Raw genomic sequence first — 15672 nt, 5'->3', positions numbered from 1 at the left:
TAGGACACAATGTCTTGAATTTCCGATACGCGAATGAATGCCAAAATTTTATTTATTTAAAAAAATATTTTATTATCTCAGGTTTAGGAAAGGGATCATGCCCAGTAAGTTAGGACACAATCTTTTCTTAACTCCCGATATCGTTTAAAACTTGAGTTTAAAAAAAATCGTGTAATAAAGTTTAAAAGAATATTCATTGTTTAAATCAAATGAAGAAATCGCAACCCAATACGTTAGGGCACAATTTCTCAAAATATTAAACATTGAATATTGCATTTATTTCAAAAACTCCTCGTTTCGAGAAAACAACGTGTCACATCCAATACGTTAGGACACAACGTATTGAATTCTCGATAACAAGCTTTTCATCATTTTTAAAAGAGTAATCCAGATTATTTAGATTCAACGAAGAAAATCGGAACCCAATACGTTAGGGCTCGATTCTCTCGAAGATCTAAAATACCAAATATTACTTATATTTTTAAAATTTCTTTTTAAAATCTAAAAATGGGTGTAATGAAATGATGATGATAATGTAAGTAAAATAATCACAAGCAAAACAAAATATAAATAAGTAATGAGACTAATATATAAAAAATACCAAATGCAGACAAACCAAGCAAGATAAAATAACAATAGCGAAATATACATGAAGAAAATAAATAAAGATATATATATGACTTATAAAATAATAGAAATATATAAAACATGTATATATGAAAGTATGTAAATATATACAAATTAAAGAGTATATAAAAAGTATAGAATTACGTATATATATATGAAAATTAAGAATATGTATATAAATATATATATAAATGTATATATAAGGTATAGAAAACATATATATAAAATAAGGTGCAAAGATATATAAATAGTTATATAATAGTAATATAATAGGACAAGTTTATTTAAAATTTAAATAAGTAAATATAAATAAAAATATAACAATAATAAGGAGGAACTAATAGTATAATAGTAGCGTAAATATATATACATAAAGGAAAATATAATAATAATAATAATAATAACATCAAATTTGTCAATTTTAATAATAAATTAACCAAAGTAACGAAAAAGGACTGATTTGCACTTAAAATGCAAATGGGGTGAAAATCGCAAATAAAATAAGAAAGGAGTGGCGAGGATCTGAAATAGAATGCGCCAAAGAATGGAGGGCTGATTGAGAAAATATTCCTAAACTTTAGCGCATCATTTCGTTCAAGACCAAATTGGAATAAGCGCAAAACCGCAGGCCAAATTAAAAATGATAAAAGACTTGATTATAAAACCATTTAAAAGCGGAAGGGCTAAAGGTGCAATTAGCCCTTCCGTTGAAAAACACTGTGGATCCTTCAAAGTAGTCGGGTTGAAATCGGGTCAAGAGCAAAACAGCGCCGTTTTGGTGCTCGAGATGGTCCCAAAACGACGTCGTTTTGGAAGCCTATTTAAGCCAATTTTCTAGAAAAAAAATTCATTTGCCTTGTTATTTCAAAAAACTTAAAAGTTCTCTCCCTCCCTCTTTCAGTCAAACTCCGGCCTAAGGTCCGCCATGAGCCACTTTGCGGCCACCATCATGGTCTTTGGCGCCATTGTCTTGTGACAATGGGAGACCAAAAGTCTCCTTTTTTCGCGAATGGTCTCCTCGTCCTCCGATCGCTCGACGCGTCGGTAAAGAGGGTAAAATGCCTCCTTTCTTGTTTTATTTTGTATTTGAAATAAATAAATAAATAAATAAATAAACGAGAAAAAATAAAAGAGTGACCTTTTATTGCTTTTTAATCTTTGTTCTTGATTTCCTCTTTTTTTAGAAGAACCCCTTTTACAATGAAGACATTTGGCTTTTTATAGCCTAAGTTACATGTTATTTTACTATTTTTCTTATGCGTTTTCATTGTTCTTGCATGTTTGCTCCATTTTGCGGTGATTGACGAGCAAGTGGGCGAGTTGGTGGCGGTGGGTGGTGTCGGAAGGGCGGTGGTCGTGACTTGCATGCTTGGAGGTGAAGACCTAGGTGGCTAGGGTTTCTTCTTTTCTTTGATTTGGTGTTAGGTTCTTTGGGTTTGGGGTAGTTGGGCTTAGGTTTAGTTATTGGGCCTATTGGACCCGGGTCAAAATGGGTCGTACAAAGTTGGTATAATAATTTTTTATATATTGTTATGTGAAAAGTTGAATGTTGATTAGAATCAATATTCCAGAGAGATAAGATTAAATAAGTAATATATTTGGATTGGAAATACAACTCAAATGGTTTGAGAAGAAACACGCATTTAGTATTAAATTATGACCCAACCCACAATCCGAATTCAACCAAATATACCCAAACATAATTAATAAAAGAAAGAGAAATTGATCATCAATCTTCCCCAACTAAACACCAACCTTCCTCTTCCAAATCTTGATCCAAAACAAATCTCACATCATCATCATCATCATCAACATAAACACCATCTTTCTTCACATCATCATCATCATCCTTATTATGGTCAACAATAATATTTTCTTCAGTCTCTCCTTTATAGTGTTCCATTTCTCCCAGGGGTTCTTGAGAATTCACCTTGAACCCATCATCATCATCATCATCATCACCATCATCATAGTGATTAGACAAATGGTCCAAAATCCTTGAAGCTGAAAACTCAGAATCTTTCAAACCATGCCTCCCATCAACAACTCTCCAAGTGATCAATCTATAGCTAGTGACCATCTCCCTTGACCTCAACTTATGACTGCCCTTACTCTTATCTTTGGACTTACAAGTAGGATGCATGTGACACCCTAAGCACCGTGGTCTGCCGCATCGTCCCGTAAACTTGGAATGATTAGTCGGCTTCAGCGGCACCTTGGTGAATAATCCGGCGGTTGGGGGCGAATCGAATTGTTGAACAAAACGAGATTCAGGGTTGGGGTTCCATGGAGAGGGGAGGATCCGGTAGGTCCTAACCGTATCATGCTGACGGCCTTCCCTCTTCATTTTTGGCTAAAAGGAAAGATAATTGATGGGGGATAAGATAAGAAGAAAGGCTTGGATTTTGACCCTTTTTATATGTTTCTTTTATTATATGGACATGCTTCGGCAGCAAGCAGCTTTTTCCATCTTTTTCTTCCTACGTGTGGAGCAAGCTTAAAACAACAATGTTAAGTAACAGCTCATTTTAGGGAATAAAACAGGCATGTTGAGAAGTTACACAGTAATTGAATGAAAGTTTAATTATTAGGATGGTTATTACACTCTTATAATTATAAAAATTTGAATTTTTTAGACATGTTTAGTTGATATAGTGTAATTATATGTAATTCTTATGTCATACTTGGTAGTACAAACTATAATTACACAATTATATAAATTATATTTTTAAAAATATATTAATAAATATAAAATTATTATTATGATAAAATGATTTCTAAACAAGTAATAAAATTAAAATCAAATCATCATATTATTACGTTAGTTTGAAAAAGCAGTTGGTAGCACAATTACTAATAAAAATAGTAAAAAAACATTATATGCAATTTTATCTAATTGTTATAGCGCATGCTTGTTGGATTATTCACTCTTTAATATTTAACATATGCTTTTTATCACTTGTTAGTTTTGCCCGAGTTTATCATTATCTGAATTTGAATCTACATCATTAATATTATCAAGATCTCATTCTTCCATTTCCTTTACGAAGTATAGATAATCTCAATTCCACCTATGATTGAAGTCATGAAATATGCAATATGCCAGTACGATCCAACTTTTTATTATGCTATACTAATGTGAAGTTGTTAATATAAGAAAGATTTTTTAGAACAACAAATGTATTCTCAATTACATTTCGAAGCATTGGATATCTAAAATTAAAGAATTCATGAGTTATCTATAGTGCTTGTGTCTAGCACCCTTCTCTCATATTGTATTATACCCACGACATGGTGCAAAAAATCTTTTCTATTTACATATCAAGATTAGCTTTATAATATTTAGTTTCATAGTCTAAATAATCTATAGCTTTAATTTTAAAATTTTGATTTAGAGAATGACTTAGGTTAAATCATATTTATAATATGTAAATTAGATAAAATAATAATATAAAATTTATAATATATAACCTTCATAAAAAAGTTATGTAAATTAACCAACACTTTCATAATATTTCTTATAAATAATATATATTATTATCATAACTTCAAAAAAATTATAAATAAGAAACTTATAACATTTTTTATGAATAAATATATTCTTATGTCGATATTTGGCCATAACAATTTATAAACAAATATATTATAGCACTTTTATAAAATGTAAAAATATATATATAATAATTTTTCCCAATAACTTTAAAAAATTTATGATTTAAATAATATAATTTTTATTATAATTTTATAAAATACACAAGTTATTTTATAATATTTATAATATATTTTTCTTATAACCATCCCAAGCACTAATATGTGTTCATACTTATAATATAATTTTATAACATTTATAAAAATATTTTTAAAATTAATTTTGAGTTTAATTTCCTACGTAATTACCCCTAAGAAGTAATCTAATTATACCCAATTTGATGAAACCACCAATTACAATGATTATCTAACCATGCCACTTTTGTGTAATCCAATTACTAAGTGACTTTCCAAACACTACCTAAGTACTAATCTAATGATTGAAGTATAATTTAAGAGCCAATTCACTAATAAAGCCCTATTATTTATTACATTCTTTATTCCATTCGACCCAATCAAACTGCTGTTATATGGATTCCATTACATTACACCTCTATTTCATTTCCACAAAATAACATTCAATTACAAATCTAACCAAACATGCCATAAGGAGCTGCTGCATAAAATGCCAAATATACCAAAGTCCACTACTTTAATCCTTTCAAGTTAGCATGGAACCATGGAAGCCTAATGGAGACTAAGGAATAGAGTCAACCGTGACAGTTTCATTAGAAGAGATTCTCTGGATGGTGAAAATAACAGATGCTTCCATACTTGCAGATCCCAGATTTTTCATAGTTCCAACATATTCTTCTATCCTGCACAGCAGTATACTATGATGGGTAAACAAATTATCCAAAAGGATGCACCAATGTGATTGATTTTGCTGATTTTTCAAAGCAGTTATCGACCCGGAATAACCCATTTCCATTGCTCAAAAAAATTCTTTCTATATGAATGGAAAATGATGGGGACTTACAGGTCTTAAAGGCAAGCCTGCACTGCTGAGGATAGGCTCTGGAATCCGAGTCTTGGGATGATGAAACTTGCAGGCGGATTTATACTTGCAAGATCCAGTTTTCATAAAGTAAGGACATTCAGGTTCCCCGGGTCGTTCAGGGAATTCATTAACTTGTATTTGCTCTTGATGAAGTTCGGAGATATCCAGAGTCTTCATTGCTTTGTCTATTGATGGAGCTAAATACGGATTACTTGTTTTTTCCTGCGTATTAATGGTCAAAGTAAGTAACAAAAGACCTTCTATAAGAAAACTAACACAAACAAAGTTTCATGATGGCAGCAGAACTCATTAATAGAATCGACCAACAATGGCCGGCTAATGCCAAGCACGAGTTGCGCACAGTGCAAACTGAACAAACTTAAAACTTCATAAATCAAGTAAATGGCATAGGCTCCACAGTTCCCAGTTCATGGCACGTAGCCGATTCTAACATTTATACTATTTATAGAAGCCTTAACTATCATATTCCATCCATTTTCAGTATAAAGTTGTTATGAATCGTATCATATTTTCCTGGGAAGTTCAAAAACCAAAATTTCTTGAAAGAAAACTAGATAAAACAGTAATGGAACATTGGTTGACTAAAGTGAGAACAAGCTACCTGATGTCCACTCCATTCAGAATTTGCATGCATCCCGTGAGCATACGCTGAATTCTGATTCAAGCATTTAAGATGCTCATTTGACATCATATTCAAGGACAACGAAGGGGCAGTTAGTTCAGTTGATGGCAAAGCATCAAATCCACCATTATAATTCCCTGGAGAATGGTCTCCAGAACCAGAAGGGTCCGAGCGGAAAGTGCTGGATCCTTCAGCAGCAGTAGGGTCCGGATGGTTAAACCTACAGCTAGATCCATATGCACAAGAACCATTACGCATATAATACGGACACTCTTTCTCCAGCTGAAAGGAACATAGAATTAGCTCACATTGTGCACCGGGAGAAGGTAGATATGTTCAAAAACCAAGTGAGAGAAACAAAATATAGCACCCCAAAACATAAAATTCTTACCATTCGAATTGGCAGGCCTAGAAAGTTAAGTTCAGGTGGAGGTAACTCGGACTTTTCGAGGTATCTGGACTTCTCTTTGGAGTGACTATATCTACAAGCTTTTCCATACTTGCATCCTCCCGGACTTAGGTAATACTGCCGAAATAACAGTAGACAAATCAAGATTCTTAATAACAAGTTAGAAACCATTGCCGTGAGTACTAATAATGCTCAAACCTTGCATTCAATCTGCCCTGTCTGTTCCGCGAAGCCATCCTTTTCGCTCTTTTCATTTATATCCTTCAAGTGACACCCACAAATGGCAAGAAGCCAATGAAGTTCAGGGATAATCAATAAGGTAGCAAGCTACAACCTAAAACAGTAGTGAAAATGTTCATAAAGGATGTACCACTTGAAATGGAAGTGCTAAGGAATTGACTTCTAAGGGAGCTAATACATAATCTTCATTAGAGTGCCGATATCTGCAAGCATTTCCATACTTGCACCCTCCAGTGGCTCGGTAATACTACACACATCAAAACACAGAGTAAACATAACAACACAGAGGAACTCAAATACTTCCTTCGTGTCATGTGTACAATAATAATGCTTGGTTGAATAATACATGGCTGATGTCAGCATCAAATACACTATTATCCTTACATGCGTTATGGTAAATAAAGAATTGCAACATAAAATTTCAAGGTACCCCAACCTTGCATTCAATTTGCTTTTTCTGATCAGTCGCCAATCCCAGATGATTCTCCTTATCCTTCAACAACCATAAAAAACACACACACAAAAAAAATGAAAGTTTTTTAAAAAAATCAGTCTTTTACATTAAAAAATGGTAAAAAAGAAAAAAAGAAAAAACTTAAACCTTAATAGTTCTAGGAACTGGATGGTTAAACTTGCAACAAGAACCAAACTTGCAATTGCCAGATTTAAGATAAAAGCTACAATTTTCAGCATAAGGCCTTAAAGGGTACTGACAATTCTTCCCATTTTGCCACTCCACTTGAAGATTTTCATTGCTATTGTTGTTGTTGTCTCCATAGCCATTCCAGTCATTCTCTTCCAAGGTCACACTTTTAAGGTCCCTAACAATAATTTCTTCTTGTTTTTCCCTTCCAGGGTAAAGATTAGACAAAAGGGTGTTAGAATTAAACCCTGAGAGAGACTCTGGTTGAGTTTCGTTTGGGGGTTCCCGCTGTACTGGTGAGTGTTCTTCATAACTTCCCATCTTTTTCTTTGATTTTTTTTCCCTCAAAGCTCAGCACGCAGCCACGTTTTTTATCAACCCTAGCTCACGTGCAGAACATATAACCCGTGCTTTACGGGAATATATTTATTTGTCACTAATAAAAAGTAAACTGCATATCAAAGTTAACTTATATTTTGTTATATAAATTAAAATATATTTGTTATGCTTATTTTATTGATTTGCAGGATTTTTTATTTTATAAATAAAATTATTGGTATTATTATATTGTTAACAAAGATGTTATTTTTTTTTAAAAATGCAAATGTTAAAACTTGCACACTCCTTTTAAAAGTAGTATTGTTTCATCAACCAATTGGTTTAATGCTTTTGCCAAACAAAACGCAATGTATAATTATCACACCAATTAAGGACTTGAATTCTCAAGAATTTTGCAACTTAAAAGCAGTGAAGCAGTCAAGTCCAAGTAATTTAGTGTATTACATTCATGCATGGTTACTTTTGCTTGTTAACCAAACATTTGGAAACATTAACTCGAAATGAATGAACAAAGGCGGCCGGCCGTTGCATTTATGTCCAAAATCTGACAACTATGGACAAATATCGACATCCTAGTCCTACACCATTCGATTTCTACATCTCTGGCAAGAACTGATTGTGATTCTTGATCGACATCCTATTCTACATCATTCGATTTCTACATCTCTGGCAAGAACTGATTGTGATTCTTGATCAGACATGCTATGGCTTGTACTCCGCTTGAAAGATCTGCTGCTAAAAAACCGCAGAACGGTATTCTTCGATTGATGAGACCTATTACTAGATCCGCTGCTGTTGCTGCTGCCACTGTCCTTCTTTGAGAGATCCTCGGATAGTTTGTTAACAAATTCCTCAAAGTGTCGCCTGAAAGTTGGATACCTCGACACTGATTTAGTAATACCTTGTAACCTTCATTAAAAAGTATAAGTAATGGAGTCAGATTACGAAGCATACAGCAGTGTCGAGAAAGAAAAATATATATTAGTTGCATTCTGACCGTCGGGCTAATGCATCAAGCTCAGCTCGTTTACGCTCTGATTCTGGTGGAGACCCAATATTTTTCAACCGTGCTGCATCACCACACAGCAACACTAATTTGCCTAAGTAATCCTTTTCCTCCGGGGAAAGATTCTCCGCTCTGATTTGCTCTTTCAGTATCAAAAAGGGGTTAAGAAACCAATCAAAGAATGCATCTTTTGGTCGGTTCGTGGCCGTTATTTCCGTATTGTCACCTACATAAAAGCAATTCCTCAGATGCTGTTGAAGCCATTTGAAAGCTCATAGGTCATAATCTTTCACAAGTAACTCTTTTTTGGGGGGCTCAATAAGGAAACAAATTTACTTACTCAGTAATATGCCCAGTCTATTCGCATCCACAGAGCGCAAGAGTGCCTGAAGAAAGCAATAAGCCGGTAAGCCAATGCTGACCACTCTACTTCCTTTGATGGACTTGGCATCATCGATGTCCTTAGAAGTTATCAGCCCTTCAGACACCATTTTCTCACCATGGACTTGGCACTCCTTAAATAAGCCCTCGAGTAGCTGCATTAATCATAAAAGAACTCATTTTAGCACCCGACTACAATCAAATACGAAATGCTTGTTTTATTCCAAAGGGAAAGAAACCACAAGCAAACAAGTCACCTCGAGTGGCTTCAAATCAAGCCTTGCATTTGTAAGTGAATCAATGCGAGCAGGAGGACGGAAGGAGTCAGATTTAGAGAAGGATTCATTTCTGTGCCGACGATACCGAGGCCTGTTTATACCAAAACAAAAAACAAAAAAAAAATACTCATAAAAAGTTTGCTAAGGCATATAATATCATAAGAACAAATCATTAGAATGCTGAATGAAACCTGGGAAGGCAAGATCCTTCAGGCATGTCAAGGACATCAGTGCTGTATTCATCATATATGGACAACGAAGCAACGATATAACAAAGCCCATACCAAAACGAGGACTCCTGCAAATAAAATCACAAAAAAGCAAGTTATATGTTGAATGGAAATAAGGACAAAGAAAATACCGGTCTAACATCATGCTGCAAGTTGAGGTTCCATTACTCTAAAACACTTGGTTGCATTTAATAAAGTACAAAGGTCGGAGAAGAAAATGGATCACAATAAATTTGAAATTAAGTAGACCCGTGGGTAATACAGCAACAACATTGCTCGGTTGTCTATAAGATCTCGTAATGGAAATGTCAACCAATTAAGTGGGACAAAGCATATGAACAGATATAGCTAAATGCTGCATTTATGAAGTTCCACATCCATATTTGAATGAACATCAACGGACAACAATATTACATTGGAAGACTAAGAAAAGGAACTAAAATTACATAGAAGATGTAAACCTGGTAAACAATCACCGCGGCATAGGCACCAAGGAAGATGCTAGACGCCATTGATCCCAAAACTGCTCCAATGACGGCGAGTGGCCAGAGTAAGATGGCAAGGCCTGCAAATGGTACACATATTGTCTCCAAGAAAGGGCCTTCTCGACCTACAAGGTCATGAAATAATCGATGCCACCCTTTAACGAGCATGTAAGGACTTTTGCAGAAGGCAATAAGTGAGATCATTGGAAAATCAACCAGAAAACCAAGCACTGCAGCTATAAGAGCCGGAAGCAGATAAAGAAATCTGCAATGAAGTTCATAGAAACCTCAGTTGAATCAAAAAGGGATTTATATTCTGAAAAAAATGAAACCCCCACAAAGCTTAAGTGCCTACCGTATAGGAACCTAAATGGGCAAGCATACTCGTACAACACTCTTCATTCATAGCATAGCTCACCAAATTTCTTCTACAGTCTAAACTTTAAACCAACTAGCTCATGGACAGTGTTTCGTCATGTATACTTTAAGCCAATTGAAAGCATTTAGCGAACACAATATTGCTGATCTCTAAGCAAATAAAAGAACAGATATAAACTATCATAACAGTGCCATATTCCTTGTAAGCTACCTAAATAATGAAATAAAGACACTAGCCAGATGCAGCTATCGATCTTGTCTATGATCCTAAGATTATAATTATAGTATGCATAAAAAGTTTAAAAGGAACAAGTCAATTGGGAATAGAATGATGCATGGATTTAAACTTATACGTCAAAAAGCTCGAAGCTAAGTTCTAAAATCGACATATGGGTTGGCTAAGGGTTTGATAATCCGTAATGCTCTTTGGTAATAAAGGATTTCTGTATCAAGTAAATGATGCTCTTGGCCATGACAGCAACATGACTTAAAATGGGCAACGAGAACTTTACAGCTAACCTTATCTCATAGTATTGTCCATCTTTCTGTCGTAGTTCTTCCATAAACGAGTAGTAGGAATGGACACAAACATCTTTGAAATCCTTGACAACAGTAAAGCTGCCCTTGATAGTGCTCCAAGTACCATCCTAAAAAACAGGCCAATATATAAGTCTCCTTCTCATTATACAAGAGAAGCTAATATATGTAAAAAAAGAATATAACAATGTGGACATTTAAGACATACGTAAAAACAGTGGATAAACACATTGGTCTTTCCTTCGCCCACAGCATCAAAAGTGGCAAACATTGGTGAAAGAAAGCCGTATAATATTCCCCCTAAGATACTTCCAACAATACCAACAACCACCCACAATATCAAGACAACCGGTAGGAATATGCAGACAGCGAGCTTCAGAAATGGCCCTAATAGTTTAGTGCTGACATTTAACGAAATTAAGAGAATAAGAAACCGAATACAACGATAATGAGGCAAAGCAAAATGGGGAAGTCAAGGATCAAGAAAATCACCTCACAATGCTATAATAAGTGAAGTAACAATGATAGGGCAGAAGGCCTAATATGACGGACGAGTTTCCAATTGTCATGATAAGGCATATCGGAAAGCAGAAAATGATTCCTGAAGATAACAGTGCAATCAAAGGCTTGAATTAGTTAGCTCAGTACCGATGTTCAGCGTTCTTAATCGGTTTCTACAAACATGACCAGATAATATATGCACTGGCATTGCATCTAATCACTAAACCGCACCATTATCAGGCAGGGGAAGTTCCAATTACCAAATTTCCATTTAAGTTTACAAAGGAAAAAACCTATTAATAACTTGAAAATTGGAAATCCAATTAAAACCCCAAAAGCTATACATTAACAGTATAATTGTGCAACTAAATAACAATCAAATGGAAAATATATCCTTAAAACACCAATTTAGGGAACATAAAAGCAAGAAAATCAATTTAAGAACACTTAACCTTTAATTGTGCCTAAAAGAAGCAAGCCAATGAAGTAAGGAAGAAAGCATATAAAGTTCCACAAAGTAGCTAAAAATCCCTTGGGAGGCTCCATGTTTTGCCTAATATTTTACCTTCCAGATCTTCATAAAATTCACTACAATCCCATCCTAGAACTCAACCCCAGAATTTTTCCCGGAAAATACCACTAAAATCCAAACTTTTATCATATCCCAGATCCAAAAAAGATAATAGAAAAAAGAAGAAGGCAAATACAAAAACAAAAACCCAGTTCACCTAATACTAATTTTCTTCAAAACCCACCATTAAAGAAATTCTTAGACCCTGGCTTAATAAGCTTTGAACTTTGAAGGAACTTTGAATGTATAGAAAATATTAGGGGGGGAGGGGGGAATACATCACATGGGATTTGCGGTTTTTTAGCAAATATGGAAGTTAATAAACCGTTTTTTTTTTCCTTCAAAGACCCCAAGTTTTGAGAGGGAATCGTGGTTTGTGGATAAATCAGTTACTATCCAGAGCTTGGAATAAGCAAAGAATTCTTTAGTTTTCTCTGGTTTTCTTTATTCTTTTCACTTTTCTTTTCGCTATCTTTATTTTTTGGCCTCAACTGGAAGTTAAGCAATCTTGGGATACTGTGCCAGATTCAACAAGAAAAAAGTTTAGTAGGAAAAAAGAACTTAGGTGGGGATGCTATTCATCTAAGGTTAATGGTGAATGTAATTAACGTTAAAAACCTGCCATACAACTCCGGCTTTAGTCATATTCATATGTTCAATTTGGTGAAAAGGACGGAAGTTAAATTTTAAAAGCAAACGTGAGTGTATCGGTGAATCACACGCTTTATTAATGTGATGACACGTTGCAAAGTAATTCTAATGGGGGTTTGGAAGTGATTAAAGGCGCGTGGGTTTTAAGGTTGATCAAATTGGTCCACGATTTGTCGATATCTTTGCTGTCTGAAAAATCTTGGAAAATGTTGAGAACAATAACAGAAAATTATGTGTTTGCTTTATTACCAAATTTTTTGTTTTTTGGATGCTTTTGGATTTTGTAATTATGGACCACCTATATCTATTCCTTTCTATATGGCTTGAGTATGATCTCTTTTCGTTTGCACACTATTTTTATTTAAGAGGAGGGTAAGATCTCAAGAATAATGTGATTAGGACAACTTGAATTTAAGTTATATTTGTGGCGATAAATATTCTGACAATTCAACACAAAAGGTTATTACAATAATTTCTCCTTCATAATTTTTTATTTTTTTATTTGTAATAAATTAATATCATGTGCTTACCATAATTAAATTTTAAATATACAATTTTGAATTATTAACAAGTAAGTATGTTTATCAATCTTTCAAATATATCATTCAAAAATTATAAAAAAAAAGTAGAATATGAATCTTAAATCAACCATGAAATAAACGCATGTATATATTTAAAAGGATATTTATTTAATTATAGATGAAAAATAAATATTTAAATATGAAGTTATCGTATTTTATTAAGGGTTAATATTTAGTACATCAATAGTATATTTTTTAATTTATAAGTATTCTTAAATGTCATGTATTTTTTAATATTTTATTATATTTTTATAAAATATTTATCGACCCTTGTGAAATCTAAAACTCCATTAACAATATATTAAATATTTTTCTTTTATTAAAAAGACGCAAAATAATAAAATTATTTTGTATGAAAATGATGAAGGAAGATTCGATTGTGCACTTTGAAGTTAGAACGGAAAGGTTCAAAAGAGTATAAATGAAGACTTCATATATTTTCATTTCATCAATGGAATTTCCTAATCCCAATGAGGTTGGAAGTTTGAAGCATGAATAAGTAAGGTATATAGTTTAGTTTTTCAAGCAACCTCAAACAAAATATTTTATATTAAAAATTTATCATAATCAATATATCTATAGCTGACGATAATGATTTATTATAAACTTTTTAAAGAGATGAATGGTAAATTATAAAATATTCTTATGAGTAAATATCAAACTTTTAACCATGAGAAATTAAGGAATGAGGTAAGATATTAAATTATATCGGATTCATAATATGAAAGAAAGTTTACACAAAAATATATTTTTTTGTAATATTCATATGATTTTTTGGGTAGTCGCTTTTGGCATGGGATTTATTGCATGAAAATGGTCCTTTTCTTGAGACAAAGGAGCTAAGACATTTGGGCACCATGCAAATTAGTTTATTGCGTCTTGTATTTTAAATATGAAAATAGGTGTAATGTGTGGTGTCATATGCCATATAACTAGGTTTATGGCACACTCGCAAAAGTTAAAATATATATATTTATTAAAAAGATGTTGCTATTGTAATTATGAAATTAAAAGTTATAGTATTTTTTATTTAAATTTTATTAATTTGTGAAATATAAAATGACAATCAATAAGTATTGGATATAATAAGTAGATAATTTATGTTTTCAATAAGAGAACGTAAGTCCAAATTTTAAAAACAACATTATTAGGATGGACAATCATAAACCTTAAACATGGATTGTAAAATGGACAAAAGATATCATTAAATAAATAAAAGATAAAAGATAAAAAAAAAACACCCTCACGGTGATATCACCGACTTTGTATATAGAAGGATATTTTAATAATTTTTCAATTAAGTTGGTACTCAATTGACTCGTGACACTAACTTAGTTAAAGACTTAAATATAAACTAGATTTATGGCACACTCACGATGCGAGTGAAAATAATTTATGTAACAAATATACTTATTAAAAATTCATATAAAAACCAAATGATTCTTTAGTTAAAATAATAAAGTTAAAGGTTTGATACTTTGTGTTCTAAGTTGAAATCTCATCATAGTATTATTTATTTAAAAACATAAAAGACAAAAAAGAAACCATTTATTAATATTTGTTATTTTGTATATTAAAGGGTGTTTTAGTAACTTTCTAACTGATTGAGTTTGTATTTAGTTGACTCAATAAGGAGTTCAATAACTGATTGACTCGTGATAAGAATTTAATTAATCATATATATGTTTAAAGTTAATTTGTATATAATTATAAATTATTGTGTTGTACTTTGTATATATTAATGTTTGATTGATCATTCATCTACTCGTTTTATTGTACTTTGTATGCTCGTCTTGTTAATATTACTCAAATGCTTGCTTACTTGAGATTAATCATCATTAAAATTGTTTATTGAGTTTTCTAATAATAAGGCAACAATCCCATTTAATATAAGTTGTGATTCATCGTTAGGTGAGATTTCATTCATATTTATTAAAAATGGAATGCACCTTTCAAATAAAGTAAACCCAATATATTTTTATCTTTAAAATAAAATTCAATATTTTTGTGTTAATTGAAGAATATTCAAAGATATTTTCACTTTTAAATAAAAAGTGATTTGCTCTAAAAAATAAACTATCATTTCTTTGGATTATTATTAACTTCTTTTGTAAATTAAGATAGCACACGATTAATAAGATATTATTTTTAGCATGTTAAAATTTTCTTCACTCCTAATCTAATCCTAAACTCAAAATTTTTCTAGTCTTTAATTAAAATTATCTTTTCAAAAAAAAGTTAAAATTTTCTCTTTAAAATTTATAGGTGGTTGATCACATAGTAAAAATAATTCTTGCAAAAAACCAAAATTTCCTAATTTTTTAAGAATTCGTCCATCTATTTCTTTTTATTTTTAACTAAAATATTTATTATTTAAATTAAGTTTAAGGGTTTGAAAAATCATCAAACTTTTCTGAAGAAATCAATTAAACTTTTACCTTTTGGTGTTTTCAATCACGTGTTATGTCACTGTTATGGCATTTGTGAAATTTCTTTTAAAAATTTTGAAAAAATTATTAAATTTTTATTAAAAATAAAAAATGATATATGTATTAAAATTATTTGGCAATTATAATTTGTATTT

The 15672-nt window shown here is 32.2% G+C and overlaps 3 protein-coding genes across 4 annotated transcripts; all 3 read right to left on the bottom strand.

Moving 5' to 3' along the window:
* Window positions 1-2203: 2203 nt before the first annotated feature.
* LOC105798395 (uncharacterized) lies at window positions 2204-3068 on the bottom strand. The gene has a single exon (XM_012628445.2). The coding sequence runs from the start codon at window positions 2972-2974 to the stop codon at window positions 2357-2359; it is 618 nt and encodes a 205-aa protein (XP_012483899.1). The 5' UTR covers window positions 2975-3068; the 3' UTR covers window positions 2204-2356.
* A 1610-nt stretch (window positions 3069-4678) lies between these two features.
* Window positions 4679-7538, bottom strand: LOC105798394 (zinc finger CCCH domain-containing protein 67). The gene is made up of 8 exons (XM_012628442.2): window positions 7109-7538; window positions 6944-7000; window positions 6638-6754; window positions 6466-6528; window positions 6250-6384; window positions 5838-6140; window positions 5195-5437; window positions 4679-5033 (listed from the first exon to the last, which is right to left on the bottom strand). Exons 1-8 carry the CDS (start codon window positions 7469-7471, stop codon window positions 4944-4946), a joined length of 1371 nt encoding a protein of 456 aa, XP_012483896.1. The 5' UTR covers window positions 7472-7538; the 3' UTR covers window positions 4679-4943.
* Window positions 7539-7856: 318 nt separating this feature from the next.
* LOC105798393 (uncharacterized membrane protein At3g27390) lies at window positions 7857-12411 on the bottom strand. Of its 2 annotated transcripts, none has more exons than XM_012628439.2 (10): window positions 11738-12411; window positions 11277-11385; window positions 10993-11185; window positions 10767-10894; window positions 9846-10134; window positions 9346-9452; window positions 9134-9245; window positions 8836-9031; window positions 8487-8721; window positions 7857-8398 (listed from the first exon to the last, which is right to left on the bottom strand). In XM_012628439.2, the coding sequence occupies exons 1-10, from the start codon at window positions 11829-11831 to the stop codon at window positions 8137-8139; spliced, it is 1725 nt and encodes a 574-aa protein (XP_012483893.1). In that variant the 5' UTR covers window positions 11832-12411; the 3' UTR covers window positions 7857-8136. The 2 variants fall into 2 exon arrangements, with proteins under 2 accessions (XP_012483893.1, XP_052476928.1); XM_052620968.1 differs by having other exon boundaries at window positions 12041-12410.
* Between the last annotated feature and the right edge of the window lie 3261 nt (window positions 12412-15672).

This window comes from Gossypium raimondii, chromosome 9 (genome assembly GCF_025698545.1).
Source record: "Gossypium raimondii isolate GPD5lz chromosome 9, ASM2569854v1, whole genome shotgun sequence".
Lineage (NCBI taxonomy): Eukaryota > Viridiplantae > Streptophyta > Magnoliopsida > Malvales > Malvaceae > Gossypium > Gossypium raimondii.
This window is presented reverse-complemented; position numbering and strand designations above follow the sequence as displayed.

Excerpts from the sequence above, each read along its gene's own strand:
- LOC105798395 (XM_012628445.2), bottom strand. The coding sequence starts at position 2,974 with ATGAAGAGGGAAGGCCGTCAGCATGATACGGTTAGGACCTACCGGATC.
- LOC105798394 (XM_012628442.2), bottom strand. The coding sequence starts at position 7,471 with ATGGGAAGTTATGAAGAACACTCACCAGTACAGCGGGAACCCCCAAAC. Across the intron at positions 6,141-6,249 it reads TAGGCCTGCCAATTCGAATG|CTGGAGAAAGAGTGTCCGTA; the intron begins GTAAGAATTTTA and ends TGTTCCTTTCAG. Across the intron at positions 5,034-5,194 it reads CAGGCTTGCCTTTAAGACCT|GATAGAAGAATATGTTGGAA; the intron begins GTAAGTCCCCAT and ends ACTGCTGTGCAG.
- LOC105798393 (XM_012628439.2), bottom strand. The coding sequence starts at position 11,831 with ATGGAGCCTCCCAAGGGATTTTTAGCTACTTTGTGGAACTTTATATGC. Across the intron at positions 10,895-10,992 it reads TGTTTATCCACTGTTTTTAC|GATGGTACTTGGAGCACTAT; the intron begins GTATGTCTTAAA and ends CCTGTTTTTTAG. Across the intron at positions 8,722-8,835 it reads TAGACTGGGCATATTACTGA|GTGACAATACGGAAATAACG; the intron begins GTAAGTAAATTT and ends GCTTTTATGTAG.